Source organism: Artemia franciscana, chromosome 9 (genome assembly GCF_032884065.1).
Source record: "Artemia franciscana chromosome 9, ASM3288406v1, whole genome shotgun sequence".
In the NCBI taxonomy this organism is placed as follows: domain Eukaryota; kingdom Metazoa; phylum Arthropoda; class Branchiopoda; order Anostraca; family Artemiidae; genus Artemia; species Artemia franciscana.
Window position 1 is genome coordinate 42,283,540 of NC_088871.1, and position 20,999 is coordinate 42,304,538.

Below are 20,999 nucleotides of genomic sequence, written 5' to 3' on the forward strand. Positions count from 1 at the left end.
AAGATACATGATTGACATAGCCGGATCGGATCCGCTCTCTTTGAAGGAGTTGCAGGGGGGGGGGGTTAATTTGGAAAAATTAGAAAAAGAGGTATTTTTAACTTATGAAGGAGTGACCAGATCTTAATGAAATTTGGTTTTTGGAAGGATATCTTGTCTCAGAGCTCTTCTTTCGCATTCTGACCAGATTTGGTGACCTCGGGGGGAGTTGGGGGGGGGCTAAAATCTTTACAACGCTTGGAGTGGAGGGATGGGGATGAAACTTTGTGGTAAGAATAATTGTAAGTCCTAGATACGTGATTGAAATAACCGGAATGGATCCGCTTTCTTTGGGAGAGTTGGGGGGAGGAGAGTTAATCCTGAAAAATTAAAAAATAAGGTATTTTTAACTTACGAAAGAGTGACCGGATCTTAATGAAATTTGATGTTTAGAAGGGTATCGTGTCTCAGACCTCTCCTTTTAAATCCCGACTGGATCTGGTGAAGGGGAAGGTAGGGGGGCGGAACCTAAAATCTTGGAAAACGCTTAGAATGGAGGGATCGGGATGAAACTCGGTGGGAAAAATAAGAACAAGTCCCTGGACACGGGATTGACATAACCGGAACGGATGTGCTCTCTTTTCGGGAGTTGGTTGGGGGGGGGGGGGGTTATTCTAAAAAATAGAAAAATGAGGTATTTTTGACTCACGAAAGAGTGATCGTATCTTAAATAAAATTTCATATTTAAAAGGACCTCGAAACTCAGATCTCTTATTTTTAAATCCCGACCGGATCCAGTGTCATTAGGGGGGGGGGGGTGGAAATCTTGGAAAACGCTTAAAGCGGAGAGATCAGGATGGAGCTTGGTGGAAAGAATAAGCACAAGTCCAAGATAGGTGACTAACATAACCGGACCGGATCCGCTCTGTTTGGCGGAGTCGGGGGGGGGGGGGGTAATTCGGAAAAATTAGAAAAAATGAGGCATTTCTAGCTTACGAACGGTTGACCAGATTTTAATGAAATTTTATATCTAGAAGGATCTTGTGCTTTAAAATTGGCTTTATAAATCTCGACCAGATCCGGTGACATTGAAGGGAGATTAAGGGGGAAACCAAAATTTTTGGAAAAGGGGAAAATCGAGGTATCTCGATTTTGACGAATGAATAATCGGATATTAATGAAACTTGATATATAGAAGAATCTTATGTCTCGGATGCTCTATTTTCAATTCGAATCGGATCCGGGGACAAACAGGGTTGGAGGAGGAAACAGAAATCTTGGAAACTGGAAATCTTGGAAAATCCTGAAATTTGATGGGAAGAATAAGCACAAGTTATAGATACGAGGGTGACATGATGGGTACGGATCCGTTCTCTTTGAGGGAGGTGGGGGTTGTTAATTTGGAAAATCAGAAAAATTGAGGTATTTTTAACTTAAGAACGGGTGACCAGATCTTAATGAAAATTGATATTTAGAAGGAACTCATGTCTCAGAGCTCTTATTTCAAATCCCGGACCAGATGTTTTGACATTAGGGGAGTTGGAGCGGGAAACCGGAAATCTTGGAAAACGCTTATAAATGTCGTAGATATATGATTGATGTAATCGAACTGTATCCGCTCTCTTTGGTGGAGTTCGGTGGTGGGGTTCAGTGCTTTGGCGAGTTTGGTGCTTCTAGGCGTGCTAGAAAGATGAAAATTGGTAGGTGTGTCAGGGAGCTGCACAAATTGACTTGATAAAGTCGTTTTCCCCGATTCGACCATCTAGGGGGCTGGAGGGAAAGGAAAAATTAGAAAAATTGATGTATTTTTATCTTACGAGTGGTTGATTGGATCTTAATGAATTTTGATATTTAGAAGAACTTCGTGACTCAGAGCTCTTATTCTAAATCCCAACCGGCATTAAGCCTCTGAGTTTCCTTTTAAAGCAATCTATTGATTCTTAGAATTTTGCTAGAGCTCTAGGCTCTTGGCTCTTTCGACCTCGTCACAAGTGCCATACGAGCTCTTAGCTCTAGTTTTTATAGGTCAGGTTTGTTTTTTGACGGATATCCTCAAAAGACGAGTAAATATCACTTTTAATCCTATGTTGTTTACATCGAATGTTAGCTATCTAATTCAGTTCCTATGGTGATGTTGTTTATCATCTTACTTATTGTTGTACACTATTCTGTTTAAACTATAACTATTATAGTTCAAACAGAACAATAAAATGAAATTCTTTTGATGTAGCTATTGATATCAAAATTCAATTTTTTACAGTTTTGGTTACTATTGAGCCGGGTCGCTCCTTACTACAGTTCGTTACCACGAACTATTTGATAGGTACAGTTTGTTTTTTGACGGATATCCTCAAAAGACGAGTAAACATCACTTTTAATCAAATGTCGTTTACATCAAATGTTAGCTATCTAATTCAGTTCCTATGGTGATGTTGTTTATCATCTTACTTATTGTTGTACACTATTCTGTTTGAACTTTAACCTTAGGCACTATGTGTGGGGTTGGGGCATATAGTTTTTACATGCATTGGTTTTGTAGGGCTTAATCAAAATGTGCTATCTGACAATATTTGGAAAACTTCAATTTATATTTCACTTCCTCAAGCATAACCATTCCTATCAGTTTGTTCAATTCTCATTCAAACTACCGTATTTGGCTCGTAACACATTTTAATTTTTCAATTTTCTAAAATTCTTTATTTCCTCTCTTCCCAGTCACTAGAATTTGTTGTAAATTGGAGCTTTAAAATTTTTTAAAAGGAGCACATTTTTCCACTTTTCTCCTCTGAAGTCAGTTTCGTGTTTGTAGAAATTTTGTCTTTTAAACCCATGCAACCAATTTTTTTTTACTGATTTAATTTAAATGAAATTCCACTTTTTTTTACTGTATTTTAATGCTAGGAACAGTGCTAGAATTGACAGTAATCGTATATAGATTGTATAACAAGGTTTGAAGATTCCTTATTCCTGATATGGTATATGGTTATATGGTCTTATCGTTATATGGTATCAGAGGTGCCATCGGGGGGGGGGATTCAGGGATGGGCAAATGTCCACCCCAAATGTCCCATTTTTCAGGGGGGGGGCCCAAGCTTTCACCACAAAGGGCCCTTTCCAGCCATAATTATCAATTATGTCCAAAATAATCCATTCTGTTCAAATGATTTGAACTAACTGCACGCCTGTTAGCCAAAGAGCGTAATTTCCTGACGACCCTTTGGGTAATTATACCATTTGCTATTAATCATTGTAAACTTTGAAAGTAGGTTAGATTCATAATAGAAGTCTCAAGTTCTGTCAATGCGTCATGCCCACCCCAAGATTTGCCCCAAATGGCACCTCTGTATGGTATACCAGAAAAATATATTAAAGTGATTTGTGCTATGCACGAGAATAATACTGCTGCGGTTAAGGTAGGAAATGAGGTTAGCAACTGGTTTTGTATTAAATCAGGAGTTAAGCAGGGTTGTGTTCTATCCCCCTTTATATGGATCATTTTGATGGACTTCGTCTTAAGGAGCACAGGAAAGGCAATTGGAAACCACGGAATCAAATGGGGAGGAAAAACGCTCCTGGACTTAGATTATGCTGATGATTTAAGCATATTAGATCAAAGTTTGAGCAAAATGAATGAAGTTTTAGAGGTTTTGAGAGTTCAAAGTGCTAAAATAGGCTTGAAAATTAATGTTAAGAAGACTAAGTCACTAAGGCTTGGAATAAGTGAAGAGGAACAGGTGACATTACGTAACGAAAAGATTGATCAGGGTGGGAGCTTCAGTAACCTTGGTAGTATTATTAGAAAAGATGGTGGGAACAGTGAAGATGTTAAAAGTAGAGTAGCTAAGGCTCAGGGTGTTTTTTCACAGTTAAAAAAGTTTGGAAGAATAGAGAGATAAGTCTGCAAACCGAGATTAGAATATTGGAAGCTACAGTGATGACAGTGGTCAAATATGGTTCTGAAGCATGGGCGCTCCGAAAAGCAGATGAAAATTTACTAGATGTTTTCCAGAGAAATTGCCTACAGATTGTTCTGGGTACCCGGCTGACTGACCATATTTCAAACAGTAGGCTACACGGAAAGCAGGTCGTCCTTGTCTGGGTCGGGAGGATGTCATAAAGTTTTAAAGGAAATGGGACCTTCCTAGGAGAGTGTAAAGAGGGAGGCTATAAATAGATTAGGTTGGAGGAGGAGCGTGCGTAGCTGTGTTGGCCTCGAGCGGCTTGGTGCTGCAGTGAGTTATTAGTAGTAGTAGTAGTAGTTATTCCTGATACCTAGTGTATTTTTGTCAGATATGCCAGTTTGCTTTATCTTAAGCAAGTGTGCCTGTACAGATTTTGGAGGTGGGAATTTCAACAGGTTTGTGATACATCAATCATCAATCAATAAAACCGCTTACCATAAAAATCTTCCTCCCCACTTATTATCTTATTTTAATTTTAATAATTCTGAAGGCCACTGTCTCCGTTCATCCAACCGTTCCTTCATTGTCCCCAGGTGTATCTCTAGTTCCGCCCAGCGATCCCCAATTTATAAATCTATAATTCAATGGAATTTAATACCCTCCAGTGTCGAGCTATTCACAAGTTTTCGGACGCTATATAACAATGTACTAAAATCTTGATATTATATTTCTCTAAATGTTTATTCAGTTTGCTTTAATTACCCTTGTTTTCTCTTTTCTTTTTTTTCTCTCTTCTTCATTTTCAATTTTTTCGCTTCTAGGATCTTTATTATTATTGTTGTTTTGTGTTTTTTTCTTTTAAATAAATTGAATTTAATTGAATCATTTTATTAATACTATAACACTATTAAAAATGTAAAAAAAAATTATATATATGGCCCAAGAAGCTTTGCTTGTTATGGGCCATACAACACAATAATAAAGTACTAAAAGAACCATAAATTATACCCTAAATGAAGATGTGGAAGAATAAACGCTAATATACAGTAAAAAAAACTGATAGTAATTATAAAGATAGAAACAAGTAGAAACCAAGACCGCAGAGAAACAGGAAAGACAAAGTTGACATTAGAGCATGAGAAAAAATAAGACAAATAAACAAGGACATTAAAAATTAAGAAGATTCCTGAAAACAATTTTAGAAAGAACAAGAGAGGGAAATATCAGTTAGGAAAGAATTCCAAAAAGGAGAAATAATAGGAAAAGAGAAAACAGAAAAACAAGGTTGTTCTGTACAAATCTATTCAATATTCAAAGTGGTCGAAAAATTAACTTTAAATAGAATCGAGTCATAATTACGTATGAGCTTTCTTAAACCAAGATGTCGTTTAAACCCGAAGAAAATGAAACACTATTTGCTGACAATTTTCGGAGGTAACAATTGATAGTAGAAAGAAGGAAATAGAATAGTATTTTTATGACTTATTCTTTTTATTTTATAATTTTTAATAAAAAATTTTTAAATTTATATAGATATCAGTCAAAAGATATATTTTGACTGTTGCAATTTTATCGATATAACTATATAGTTATAACCAACACAGAATCGGGTCATAAAATTGCCTCTAAGTTAACGTGGTATTTCCATGATGGTAAGACAGCTAATCTAATTGATTATGGTACTGGAAACTGAAGACTGGCAGGATCAATACTAGTATAGGAGTGCTGTTCTTGCTGTTAAAAGTAGAGATCACCATTTACTAGCGTGTAGGACTAATTTAAAGCTGAAATTTTTGGAACAGTAACTACCTTACAGGAAGATATGGCGTTGATAGACTCTAGAGCGGTACTATGAGAAAAAATCTCTTGGAAGAGTTGAATCATAAACTGCAGAGGTTACAAATCAAAAATGTAGGAGATGGACTGAAAAATCTTTGAAAATAATTTATGAAGTTGCTGTCGGTGTCTCAGGGAAAAAAAAAGTTAGGAACGCAGCTATAATTATCAGTAGAAACGCTTTATGTTTAATGGAGAGAAAAAAGGTCTTGTAGAAGAACTATCTGAGCGATAGATCATATGAAAATAAGAAGAATGTAGTGATAGCGGAGAAAGTATTAAAATATAAAAAGGAGATGTGAAATGGAGATCATGGATAACATTGATGAGGAATTTGAAGATGCAAATAGACGGCATTATAGTAAAATTTTATACTGGTATGCTAATAAATAGAGATGGAGTGGTCAAATGGCACAATTATTGATAAGGAAAGAGTTGAACAGAGATGGGGAGACAATGTTGAGAATGTGCTAAACGAGAATATAGCTACTGGAAAAGATATAGAGTAAAATGAAAAAGTCTGTACACATTATATGTAAAGGACCATTTATTGGCCCAAATTCAAGATCAAGGTCATTTTATGCCTACTTTCAAAGTAAAAGGGCAAATTTATCACAGAGGAGGCTCTCTTCTACCATTCTCAGGTGAGCTTCATAAATTTTTGCAACTGTACTTCATCAGTGATAGCAATGCTGAATTGAATGCACGTTGCAGCATTTCTCCCGGCGTTGAAAGGAATATCGTTTTCCAGTTGCAACATCTTTTCCACAATAATAATAATTAAAATTTTTTGGAATGGAGCCTACGGCTATCTCTTTAATATTAAATTGATAAATCCAGCCACTAACAAAGAAATGGATAAGAAATGCAGCGCAATGAACTGTTATGGCTACAGAATAATGATTCGTCAGGATGAAGAGAATTATATTTTAAAATACCGTCAATTGTTTCACCAATACATCGTTGATATGTATGCAAAGATTGAATCAGAACGTTTGTTATTCATCCGTCTGAATCAGACCAAGCACCACTCTCAACAATACATTTATTTTCGAGATGCAGTTGTAAATGACGGTAATACCATTAACTTTGGAAGAGTAACGATTTTACCTTCGTCATATGCTGGCAGTCCGTGTCATATGCATGAGTATGCTCAAGATGCCATTGCGTATGTTCTTCTCTATGGTCGTCCAGATTTATTTATTATAATTACATTTAATCCATCTTGGAACGAGATACAGCAACTTTTACCACCTGGACAATCACCAGTTAATAGACATGACATTACGGCCGGTGTCATCTGGCAAAAGTTGAAATCACAGATAAATTTCAAAGTAAATTTTTAAGTGTTTGGGCCAGTGCGTTGCTGGTTGTACTCAGTGGAATGGCAAAAGCGAGGGTGGCCACACGCACATATACTAATATGGTTATTTGATAAAATTTCTTCTAATGAAATTGACGATGTCATTTCCGCTGAAATACCTGATGTAGATGTAGATAGGGGCTTACATGACATTGTGGTAAAAAAAAAATATGATACATGGACCATGCGATAAACTGAATGAAAATTCACCATGCATGGACAGAGGATGGTGCGCAAAGTACTATCCTTAGTACCTAACACAATTACCGGCAATGATGGATACCCTTTATATAGAAGAAGGTCGACCAAAGATGGCAGAAAATGAGCAATCATAAAGTCACGTAACCGTTACATCAAAGTAGATAACCAGTGGGTCATTCAACATTCACCTTTATTATCGAAAAAATACAATCCGCACATAAACGTGGAATATTGTAATCCGGTAAAGGCAATCAAATACATATGTAAATACGTTAACAAAGGCAGCGACATGGCAATTTTTGGCCTGCACTCCGAAATCAGTGATATCGATGAAGTCGTACAATATCAGGCTGGGAGATACATAAGCAATAATAAAGCTGTGCGGCGAATTCCTTCATTTCAATACATCAACGATGTCCAGCAGTTGTTCGCTTAGCGGTACATTACAGAATGGTCAACGTGTTTATTTTTCGGAATCCAACTTGCAACAAATAGCCCTGAATCCACCTGATACAACGTTAGCTGCTTTCTTCGTGTTATGCCAAAATGATTCTTTTGCAAAAAGAACTGCTGTATTCTGAAGTGCCTATGTATTACACATGGAATGCTAATAAGAAATCATTTGAAGGTCGAAAACGGGGTGAGTCAATTGACGGTCAACCTAACATCTTTAAAAACCTCGATAGGAAGAATCTACACCATTCACCCAAATCAAGATGAATGCTTCTTTCACCGCCTGCTATTGGTTAAATTGCCCGGCCCGACGTGCTTTGAGCATTTGAGAACTGTAAACAGAAATCACCTTGAAGCATAGGCTGTATATATCAATTAATTCCTGCTTCCTGATATATCATAGCTCGCTAAACTAAAATTCCTAAGTTGCTGAATCATTCTTAACAAAGTCAAGCCTTATCAAGGTATGACAAAGAATCCCAGGGGTGATCGTATCGACCCAGTTGTCCTAGAATTTTACGAGAGGGCTCATTCGACTGGAAATGAAAAGTTCTAGTGCCCTTTTTAAGTGACCAAAAAAATTGGAGGGCACCTAGGCCCCCTCCCACGCTCATTTTTTCCCAAAGTCGTCGGATCAAAACTTTGAAATAGTCATTTTATTCAGCATAGTTGAAAAACCTTATAACTACGTCTTTGGGCACGACTTACTCCCCCACAGTCCCCGTGGGAGGGGCTGCAAGTTACAAACTTTGACCAGTGTTTGCATATAGTAATGGTCATTGGGAAGTGTACACATGTTTTCAGGGGGATTTTTTGGTTGAGAGGAGGGGTTATGTTGGGGAAACTTTCCATGGATGAGTTTGTCATAGGGGAAGAGGATTTCCATGAAGGGGGCGTAGCATTTTCTAGCATTATTTAAAAAAACAATGAAACAATAAATATGAAAAAGTTTTTTCAGCTGTAAGTAAGCCGCAGCATTAAAACTTAAAACGAACAGAAAATATTACGCATATAAGGGGTTCACCTCCTCCTAATACCTCACTCTTTACGATAAAGTATTTTTAGTGTTTTTAACTACTTATTCTACGGCCTTTGTGATTCAGGGGTCATTCTTAAGGAATTAAGACAAAATTTAAGCTTTAGTGTAAAGTGCGAGGTACGGACAAGTGGGCAAACCCTCTCATATACGTAATAAAACATACGAATATAGAAGTTTGTTACGTAAGCTAGTTCGTAAATTAAGTATATCTTATACTAATGAAATCGTTCGTAAAAATACTAAAAGTTCTAATTGCCTTTTTAAGCACCCAAGAAATTGGAGGGCAACTGGGCCTTCTCCCCCCTCCTTTTTTCTCAAAGTTGTTCGATCAAAGCTATGGGAAAGCCATTTAGCCAAATAAATAAATATGCAAATTTCGTTTTAATTATTGATCTGCGGAGAGCAGAAATCAAATCATAGATTAACTAAAAAACGTTCAGAAATTAAATAAAAAATTTTTTTTATTTGACTGAAAGTAAGGAGTGATATTAAAACTTAAGACGACCAGAAATTACTTCGTATATGAAAGGGGCTTCTCCCTCTTCAACGCTTTGCTCTTGACGCTAAAGTTTGATTCTTCCTCACAGCTCTGCTTTTTTTAAAAATAAAAAAAATTAGTATATAGAGCGGGGCGTTGAAGAGGGAGCTGCCCCTTTCATATACGAAGTAATTTCTGTTCGTTTTAAGTTTTAATGTCGCTCCTTACTTTCAGTTAAAAAAAAAAATTTTTTTATATTATATATATATATATATATATATATATATATATATATATATATATATATATATATATATATATATATATATATTTAAGTGCGATATCTAAAAAAGTATTAAACGCATTGTGACAGTATTGATAATTGTAGCCACTCTTAATAACGTGATTTCTATTTTCTACTACAGATAAAACTGTTTTTGTCTTTTTTGTTTATTCTTTGTCAGACCTTGATAAGGCGTGTTAAGAATGATTAATGCATTTAGGAATTTTAGTTTAGCGAGCTATGGTATATAAGGAAGCTGGAATTGATTAATATATATAGCCTATGCTTCAAGGTGATTCCTGTTAATTATTTTTATAATTGGTGCAGTAATATGTTCTTTTAATTTTTTCTTAGTTCTAGCGATAAATTTTTTTTCTATTAGTTTTCATTATTATTAAATACTCAAAAGGATCGAGTCTTCTTTTTGGAGGCATCCTGCTTCAAGTATAATCTCTATTTTTATAATTTCTACTCTGTGAGAGATAGACAAGACTAATTCGTACCTCTAGACTATGGATGATTACGCGTAAATTCTTAAATTAAGAAATATTTCGAGATGTTCAATGCCGTGTAATGATCTGACTTGCTTATATTTTGTGTTTTGAGAAACTGGACTTTAAATATAAAAGATAAAACTAGTTTTTTTAACTGAAAGTAAGGAGCGACATTAAAACTTAAAACGAACAGAAATTACTCAATATATGAAATGGGTTGTCTCGTCCACAATCCCTCGCTCTTTACGCTAAAGTTTGACTCTGCCACAATTCTACTTTTGAAAACAATTCAAAACTTTAGCGTAAAGAGCGAGGGATTGCGGAGGGGACGACCAATTTCATATATGGAGTAACTTCTGTTCGTTTTAAGTTTTAACATCGTTCCTTACTTTCAGTTCAAAAAAAGCTAGGTTTTTTTTATTTAATTTCTGAACGTTTTTGAATTAATGCATGTTTGATTTTGGCTCTCCGCACTAAATTATTAAAATGAAATTAGTATATTAATTCTTTTTTTTTGGTAAAATGACTTTCTCTTAGTTTTGATCAGACAATGTTGAGAAATAAGGGTGGGGGAAGGAGGCCTAGTTGCCCTCCAATTTTTCGGTTACTTACAAAGGCAACTAGAACTTTTAATTTTTAGCGAACGTTTTTATTAATAAAAAATATACGTAACTTAAGAATTAACTCACGTAACAAACTTTTATATTCTTATATTTTTAATATGTATACGAGGGGGTTTGTACCCTCGTTAATACCTCGCTCTTTACATTAAATCGTAAGTTTTGTCCCAATTCTTTAAGAATGACCCCTGAATCAGAAAGGCCGTAGAATAAATAGTTGAAATTACTAAAAATACCTTAGCATAAAGAGCGAGGTATTTATCTCCTTCTAAATACCTCGCTCCTTATGCTAAAGTACTTTTAGAACCCCTCGTATGCCTAATAATCTCTGTTCGTCTTAAGTTTCAATGCTACTCCTTACTTTCAATTTTAATACTTACTTTCAATATCCCACTTTACCTTTATTAAATAAAAACAAAAAGTTTTTTTAACTGAAAGTAAGGAGCGACATTAAAACTTAAAACGACCAGAAATTACTTCGTATATGAAAGAGGTTGTTTCCTCATCAACGCCTCGCTCTTTACGCTAAAGTTTGACTCTTTCTCTCAATTCTTCTTTTTAAAACAGTAAAAAACTTTAGCGTAAAGAGCGGGGCGTTGATGAGGAAGCAGCCTCTTTCATATACGAAGTAATTTCTGGTCGTTTTAAGTTTTAATGCCGCTCCTTACTTTCAGTTAAAAAAACTTGTTTTTTTTATTTAATTTCTGGACGTTTTTGAATCAATGCATGGTTTGATTTTGGCTCTCCGCAGAGGAATAATTAAAACAAAATTTGTATTTTTTTTTTTGGCTAAATGGCTTTCTCATAATTTTGATCGAATGATTTTGAAAAAAAAGAGCGGGGGAGGAAGCCTAGTTGCCCTCCGATTTTTTGGTTAATTAAAAAGGCAACTAGAATTTTTAATTTTTTACGAATATTTCTATTAGTAAAAGATTTACGTAACTTATAAATTAGCTTACGTAAAGAACTTTTGTATTCTCATATTTTTATTACATATATGAGGGGGTTCGCCCCCTTGTCAGATCCTCGCTCTTTACACTAAAGCTTAATTTTTGTCCCAATTCATTAAGAATGACCCCAGAATCACAAAAGCCGTAGAATAAATAGTTGAAATTGCTAAAAATACTTTAGCGTAAAGAGCAAGATATTAGGAGGAGGTGAGCCCCTCAAATGGGTAATAATTTCTGTTTGTTTTAAGTTTTAATGCTGCTCCTTACTTCCAGCTGAAAGAACTTTTTCATATTTATTTTTTCACTGTTTATTTTTTAAATAATGGTAGTAAATCCTGCGCTCCCTTCATGGAGATTTTCTTCCCCCATGACAAACTATCGATGGAAAGTTCCCCCAGCATATCCCCCTCTTCTCAACCCCTCCCCCAACCAAAAATATCCTCCTGAAAACGCCTGTACACTTCCCAATAACCATTACTATATGTAAGCACTGGTCAAAGTTTGTAACTTGTTGCCCCTCCCACGGGGACTGTGGGGGAGTAAGTCGTCCCCAAAGACATAGTTATAAGGTTTTTCGACTACGTTGAATAAAATGGCTATCTTAGAATTTTGATCTGTTGACTTTGGTAAAACAATTAGCGTGGGAGGGGGCCTAGGTGCCCTCCAATTTTTTTGGAACTTTAAAAGGGCACTAGAACTTTTTATTTCCGTTAGAATGAGCCCTCTTGCAACATTCTAGGACAACTGGGTCGATACGATCACCCCTTCTGGCAAAAAATACAAAATTCCACATTTCTGTAGATAGGAGCTTGAAACTTCTACAGTAGGGTTCTCTGATACGCTGAATCTTATGGTGTGATTTTCGTCATTCTATGACTTCTAGGGGCGTTTCCCCCTATTTTCTAAAATAACGCAAATTTTCTCAGGCTCGTAACTTTTGATGGGTAAAACTAAACTTGATGAAACTTGTATATTTAAAATCAGCATTAAAATGCAATTCTTTTGATGTATGTATTGGTATCAAAATTCCATTTTTTAGAGTTTTGGTTACTATTGAGCCGGGTCGCTCCTTACTACAGTTCGTTAACACGAACTGTTTGATAATGTTGTTTTATAATGTTCCCCTGTTTGATTTATGTTTAAATTTATAATATTTCTTTTATAAACATTGAAACAATATGTCCTTTGTTAAAACTGATCATCTTACTCCTTAAAATCACCTTACTTCCTCCTTACTCCTTAAAATACACGTACTAAGTTGGAACTTGAAGCTCCATCTCAATATGTAACGATTGTCTGTTATAAAAGGGTTTGTGTACAGAAATACAAAAAAGTACCACGTCGATAGTTCTACCAATAGGTTGCATCGTTCTAAAACAAGTATTTGAAGCCCAAAAAATCAGCTTTGACGGTCTACAGTTTGAGGTGCTTCAAACTTGTTGAAGACACATAGTCATAAGAAGTATTATAAACCTTCGGACAGTATATGTTTTGACGTGAAGATGTTTTGTTGCTTTCCTTCCGCTCCCTATAAAAGGGTTTCGAAGAAGGGGACTCTTGTTATTTAGGTATACTGTTTTATTACCAAAGATTGCTGGTAATTATTATTGCCGCTTACCTGCCACGTATATTATCATTATTGGTAAATTATCACCACACTACCTTTGTTATACATAATTATCATTACCAGCTGCTTACCTGCAATGTATATTATCATTAATGGTATATTACCACTATATACCATTGTCTTACATGTTTATCATTGCGAGCTACTTATCTGATAGGTATATCATTAATGGTATTAAGTGAAAGATGCAGCTACAGAAATTGTCGGAGTAAGGGACAAAAAACCCAATAGGTGGAATTCACAGAATACAATAGAACTCTCTTTAAGGAAGAACCAAATGACCGATAGACACTCTACTTCTTTTGAAGCACTCCGCAAAGATTATCACAAATCTGCTAAGACAGATAAATAATCAAATTATTCTATTGCAGCCTGTGAAATGGAAAAAGCTGTTTCTCACAATGATTCACGGAAACTCTACTAGCTCCTAGGTGAATCGAACGGGAATAAAAACCAAAGATCTACCCCCACGCTACTTAGTAAGGACAACAAGCTCCTCACGAGCAAAGAAGATGGTATCGAACCATAGTGTACTCACTTCGAGAAGCTCCTTCACCCACCAGAAAATTACCACAGCCAACCCACTCCATCCCAAAACAATTCTGAGTCACCAACCGTGTATGAAGATCACAATATCGTCCCTCCAAGCCGAGAAGAAATTATCTATGCCATAAAACTATTGAAAAATAATAAAAGTCCTGGCTTCGGCAAATTACCGGCTGAATTTCTCAAGGCCCTTCCAGACGTTCCTACCGATAAGATACACAACTTACTTACAGATGTCTAAGTTAATGAATACATTTCTGAAGATTTGAGGATCTCTGTAATAATTCTTTTATTTAAAAAAGGGGATCGAACCGATTCTACAAATTATAGAGGAATTTCCCTGATACCGATATCTGCAAAAGTTTTTACAATAATAGTATTAAATAGGCTCAGAAATATGAGGAATGGTTGGAGGAGGCCAAATCAAGCAGGATTCAGACCTGGTACGGGATGCTGTGATCACGGTTTTAGCCTGAGACAGATCCTGGAACACCACCTTATAAACCAGCAGGAAACAATACAAGTTTTATCGACATTGTAACGGCATTTGACTCTTTGAAGAGTAACTCTTTCTGGGATATGATGAGGGATGATAGAGTACCGGAAAAAATTGTCCGTTTAATTAAGGCTTATTACGAGGGAACGAGGGCATTTGTAAGAGCAGACGATTAATATCTAATGGACTACCAAATGACAAAGGAGTGCGACAGGGTTGTGCCCTATCACCATTTTATTTAAATTTGTCTTCGACCAGATCCTGAAGACCCTTGACAAATATATAGGTGTGGCAATCAGTCCCACACTATCACTGACAGACCTTGATTACACCGATGATGTAGATATCTTGGCTAAGTCTGTAACCGAAACACAGCTCATGATAGATGATATTGCTGCTAGATCCCTTGCTAGCAGACTAAAGATAAGCCAATTGAAAACAAAGTCAATGCGCACCTCTGGCTAGATGAAACTTCCGATCACGTTAAATGGCGTCCCAATCGAGGAGGTCCAGAATGTCAAATATCTAGGCTCCCTAATAAATCCAAAGGGCAAAGCTCTAAAGGAAATACAAATCCCCATCTCTGCCGCCTAGGCAGTGTTCATTCAGTTTTGGAAGTGTCACTGGCTACGAAATAAAATCTCCCTTCGAACAAAGCATCGGATATATAAGCATTGGTCCTCTCTCCACTTCTTTATGGTTGCGAAATGTGGCCCCTCAGAACTGGAGAAGCTAATGACCTTAACGTCTTCCACCATACTGAAACTTTTTCAGTATGAAAACTTTTTCTCTTTTTTTTGTGTTTGTGCTGTTGCATTGGTGATTTCTCTTTTCATGATAATTATCATTGTAAACTGCCTACCTGCCATGTATGTTTTTCCTGTTTAAACGAGCAATAATTGTGTCTAATGTTTTTTCTGACAAAAAAAAAAAAAACGGTCTATATAGGTTAAGAGTCTGAGAAAATTCGTTAAAAGCCTTAATTCTTAAAAAATAAATCACAGTGACGTTATATATATGGAACACATTTCAAGAAAATAAATCGCATACCCCCTCCAACGCTGTGATCGTATCGCTTTTAGTATCGATGACGCATGCTACATCAAAAAAGGAACATAGCTAAACATAAAATACCAAGTGTAATGAAGTCTTTTTCCAAAACTTGTTTTAAGTAGTTCCATAGTAGTTCCATTGCTTAGAAGACAAAAAAAAAAAAAATTAGACCATCTAATCTGACAAAACCAATCCGAGCAGCTAACTTAATGGGTATTGAAAAATATCTGAAGCAATGGTAAAAGAAAATGAAGAATAAAGAAACTTGTGGTTATAATACTTGGTACAATGAAAATTTAATGATCAAAATTACGCGCTGCTGCGAGAATTACAATTGACAGTGCTAGTCTGAACGTGTCAAAAATAAAAGTGACAAGTTCCACAAAGGAACATAGCTAAGCAAAAAATATCAAGTGTAATTATTCTATTTACAAAAGGCGTTTTGAGCAGTTTCATCATGCCCAGTGGTCAAATGACCAACTTAGACCATCATATTTGACAATATCAATCCGGGCAGCTAAGGTGAAAGCTATCAAAAAAATATCTGAAACAATGATAAACAAAATTAGGAAAAAATAAGTAAAAAAAAGAAGAACAACAGGAATGTCCGGTCCAAAGATAAATCACAGCCAGAGCTAAAACAATTCAAAAACAAAAGTGAAGAACAAACAAAAAGTATGAGGTTACAAGACATGCGAAAACAAGAATTAGAACAAGAAGAATTGTTTTTGGCAACTATCCCCGTGCCAGAAAAAGGTCTAAATGGTTATAAGGAACTTAAAGAAGAGAGTGCAGCTAGAAAACAAGTGACAACGAGTGTCAATATTTACAAACCTGCCACTTAGCCGTGCTAGTTCCCGGTGGCATAGCCACTAAGCTCCTGGTACTATATACTATCTCCTGAAACGAGCCATTATTGTTATGTATTTTATGTATTTTTTCTCGAAAACAGCTCCATATTTTTTTGGGAAAATTGGCATCCAGGGATTTGATGGCCTAAGAAAACGATTTATATAAGAATGTTTACAGGAACTTAAACTTCCAGTATCCGTCGCTCGATAAGAACTCGAATTTTGAATCTGAAATTGCATTAGTCCTTTCGAAATTTCTGTGACATTTGTGTCCATAAGAAAATGGTTGGATTAAAAAAAAATGATTAATAATAAACGCTGAGCACACATCGCACTTATCTGAGGTAGCATTACTGTGCTGCCTATGATCCTTCGAATGGTTTTTTTCGAGACCTTATAAAAGTGATTTTTGCAATTCTAAGTGTCTTAAAATGACTTTCTATGTTATGTTGGGAAGAGTGTGAATCTTAATAAAAATACCTCCCTTCTATATAATGAGCTATATAGTTTAAGTCTAGTTTTGTATAGACCAGAAAAGTTTATATTTCTTGCATCTTCTATTGATTATATTCCTTCCTAAAAAAAAAATACAGCTTTCCTTTGCATTTTAATTTATCCAGATTATTTATTGAATATATAAACCAACTATTAAATAATTAAATATGATGAATCATGTTCAGTCGTAATTAAACAAATTATAAAAAGCAGGCTGATTTAACCTTTATGGGATCCATTTTCAATGGTCACCTGGTTTTGCAATTTAGTTCTGAACAGCAATTTGTCAAAACTACAGTATAATACTAAAATACAATTTTCCTTTCCTGCAGATTAAAATCTTCCATGAGAATTGTTTTGACTAGTATTGAATTGGATTTTCACGAGTGCGAGTCAAAAAGACCATTTTGAATTTTAGGTTAGTAAATGCTGTATGTATATGGACAAGATTTTGGCTTAGTATAGTTAGCACTATGACAAGAGGATCTTCAAGAGGAGGGAGACGCAACCGAAATAAGAAAAAACCAGCAGAGAGTAAGCCATATCACGAACAACTAGAAAAAACATTAAAATCAACAGAATCTACTCTATCTGAGAAAACGAAGGGCGCACAAAAACCAGGAGCTAGCAAAATACAGGTATTTAATTACAAAAAATTGATTATTATATGCCGATATATGCCGACATCTTAGAGGTTGAATCAATCTAATAACCCATTTTAATGTTTCCAAATGTTCTAAAAAGTTGACAATACTGTTTAGATAATACTTCAGACTTTTGTCCTCGGAGATTCTCTGTATCTTTAAATAGAAAATCCGCATAAGAAAGACCTAGGAAACTAAAATTGGTATGAAATCATAATTTTGAGGTTAAAAATAATTAAAAATGACACAATTATCGTTTTGCCTATCTAATTGCAACGTTTTTTTTAAACACATTTAATATTATTTATATTTTACTAAAAGAATACCATTTGGAATATCAATTTCAACAAAACAAGCCTTGGTATTGATTTATATTGATAATATCAATTACCTTTTTCTTATAATTTTTACAACAATAAAAAAAATAACACAGAATTAGAAAAAGAAGAAACAAAATGAAAAGAAAACACTTCAAGACAGTTTAGTCACGCAACTTAAACCTACCTACAAAACACAATTTATTTACAAAACAACCGAATTTAACAAAATAAACAAAGGATTTTTTCCTTTTTAAGGTTTTTATTGTATTTTTCTGTCAAAAGGTATTCGTACAAGACCTTAAATGGGTTATTGCTGTGCTGATATTGATCAAAACCCATAGGAACCATATGAAATTTACGACGACACAACCAAAGTTTTAAAAGGTAATGACTGTCAAATTAATTAGTTGTTAACAGTGACCAGCCATTTATTTTGTATCAAGGATTTATTTAGGCTCTAAAGCACAGGAAAGCAGATTTTGTGTCCAAATGTTTTTATTTTCTATCCGTCGAGACCTAACTCTATTCGGAACATAGCCAAAAACTCCCTAAAGTAATTTGAGAACAGAAGGAGACACAAGGCGTTTAACCAATTTATCCAAACAATCAATATTGTTTCAAATGTTCAGTTTAAATGAATGTAATAATAGTCCTAATTTTACTAAACAAAGTTCAGGAATGATTTTGACTAATGCAAACCCTTTTTATTCTTTTTTTGCTTAACTTGATGAAAGAAATAGATAAACATCTGTCAAATTTGGGATTGAACAATGTCCACTATCCACTACCTACCATTACATTAAGCCCACATTGTTATTCAGAGTTAAGTCTTGACACAGGCATTCCTCTTTTTCAAAGATGAGGTGAGAGATAACATCCATAAAATTTTTGATATTTTTGTTTCAAGTCCACTTTTATAGTTTCACACTCGATGCTAGATATCTTACTTGTATGTAACTACGTTTAACTATGTAATTATGTTAACATCTGGCCTTTTCAGCTTGTTGATCCCAGTAATAAATCAGCAGACGCTTGTTTATCAGATCTGTACGACGCAGACTATGATGGTGACAAAGAAATTGAAAAGCAATTGAAGGATTTTCGAGCAATTGACCAATTCTTTGTCGAGCAATATTTGATCAAAAAAACTGTTGAAGGTGATGTGCCTGGAGATAAAAGGAATGAAACTAATGCTTGGGATGCTGAGAACAGAAGGTCTCAAAGCAGAAGTGGAGGACCACCCAGATGTAGAGGGAGAGGTGTGTAATGACGATATTACATACCTTTGTTTAAGATGAGGTGGGAAATCAGTTCAGAAATAGCCTTGATTTAACCATATCCAATAGTTATTCCATTAAACTGGTAAATTTATTAAGAATAATTTACGCAATTGTATCATCCTTTTGGTGTGTTTTAGTAATTTTTATTTATTGTGTAACTTCCCCTTTTTTATTTAATATCTTGCTTGTTTTTAAACCTGTTCATTTTTTGTTTTCCTCTGTCGCTTTTGTGAAACTCTTTTCTACTTCCATTACTCATTTTCATTTCAACGCACCCTTCCCCCCAAAGACATTAGATAGGAATTTGGATATGGGCATTATATTCACCATAGTAGCCGCTATGAATTTGGTTGTAAGTTACGCGGTTTACCTCTGGGTCACATCATATAGCAATTGTTATTGCGAATTATTCAGAATTTTTAGGGGGAGGGGGGAGGATTTTAGGCAGGGGGATTTTGCACTGGGAAAATTTTTCAAACGAGGAAAGTTTCTGGGAAGAATGTTTTAGATAAAATTTTGCACAAGGGAGGAAAGAGATTTTTAGGTATGACTAGAAAAACCCGTCAGAAATTCAATAGAAAAATTACCTTTTTCAGTCATTAAATGGAGCAACATAAAAATTCAAATGATTGGAAATTATTCTATGTATGAGGGGGGCCATCTCGTCCTCAAAACTCGCTCTTTACGATAAAATATGACCTTTTGTGGCAACATTCTAATAAAGACTAGTCAAACTTTAAGAACTTTAGACTGCATTGTAAAAAGTGAGGGTTGAAAACTTGTAGCATACAAAATCATTTCTGTTCACTTTATGTTTTAATGTTGCTCCTTTTTTGTAGTTGATTGTTTTTAATATTAGCAAGAACTACCCAAGTACCGTTATCAAATATAAATTCTTAATCGAGAAAATACTGCGTGTTGTTTGTTGAATTTTCCCTATCCTGCTAGTGTTGATGACTAATTAGTTTTAATATTTAAAGGTCGCGGAAGATTTGTTTCTTCAAATGGGTCAGAAGGAGTTAGAGATGGAAGAGGTCAAGGTATGGTTGGTGCTCGTAATGTTGGCTATCGGGGAAACATACCCACAGAAGTCACTGTTTTTGGCTCACCCATGGAAGCCCAAAGTGGAACACTTCAAGAAAAGTCAGATGAAGAAGTTACAGTTGGCAAGTTCTGTTTCTCAAACGTATATACTACCCTATATCAGTGGATTTAAAATCTTCGACTTTATGAAAAAATTCAATTTTTAGGATGCAAATGATCCCGCAATGTTCTGAAATTATTTCCATTGGAGTTAAAACATTCCGAAACTCTTTGGGTAAATAAATCTCGTAGAAAAAGGGTAATACGGAACTAGAAAATAGCAAAACCACGCTTTTAGATAAACACAAAAAACTTGATAATTTCTTAAATCAAAAAGAGTGTGTTTAGTCATAACTGGCTACGGGCTACATAAGTTTTCAAACAGTTCCTCGTAACGAACTGTAATTAAGGAGTGATGCGGCTCAATAGTAACCAAAACGTTAAAGGAACAGAGTCTTGATAATAATAAATACATCAAAAGAGTCAAATTTTGATGCTTATTCAAAATATATAAAATTCATGAAGTTTAATTTTACCCTCAAAAGTTATGAGCCTGAGAAAGTTTGCTTTCAAAAAGGGGGAAAACACCCTTAAGAAATCAAGTGATCTTAAGGCAAATCATACCAAAAGTTTCAAAATTTTGCAGAACCCTACTGTAAAGGTTTCAAGCTCCTATATACAATGAGGTAGAATTTTGATTTTTTTTTTCCAGAAGCATGATCACGGACTCGTGTGTATTTTTTTTTTCAGGGGTAATCACATCGAGCCAGTGATCCTAGAAAATCGGATGAGGGCTCATTGGATCGGGAAATTATAATTTTAAGGTATTTTTAACTTACGAAGGAGTGACCAGATCTTAATGAAATTTCATATTTAGAAGGACCTTGTAACTCAGATCTCTTATTTTAAATCCTGACCGGATCCAGTGTCATTGGGAGGACTGGAAATCTTGGAAAACGCTTAGAGTTGAGAGATCAGGATGAAACTTGGTGGGAAGAATAAGCCC

The 20,999-nt window shown here is 35.2% G+C and overlaps 2 protein-coding genes across 6 annotated transcripts in view; both read left to right on the forward strand.

Moving 5' to 3' along the window:
* LOC136031433 (uncharacterized) overlaps positions 1–20,999 on the forward strand; it is a 509,032-nt gene that overhangs the window by 355,484 nt on the left and 132,549 nt on the right. The window lies entirely within an intron of this gene.
* On the forward strand, positions 9,731–20,371 carry LOC136031438 (uncharacterized). The gene is made up of 4 exons (XM_065711020.1): positions 9,731–9,826; positions 17,085–17,304; positions 18,631–18,889; positions 19,891–20,371. The coding sequence occupies exons 2-4, from the start codon at positions 17,140–17,142 to the stop codon at positions 20,124–20,126; spliced, it is 660 nt and encodes a 219-aa protein (XP_065567092.1). The 5' UTR covers positions 9,731–9,826; positions 17,085–17,139; the 3' UTR covers positions 20,127–20,371.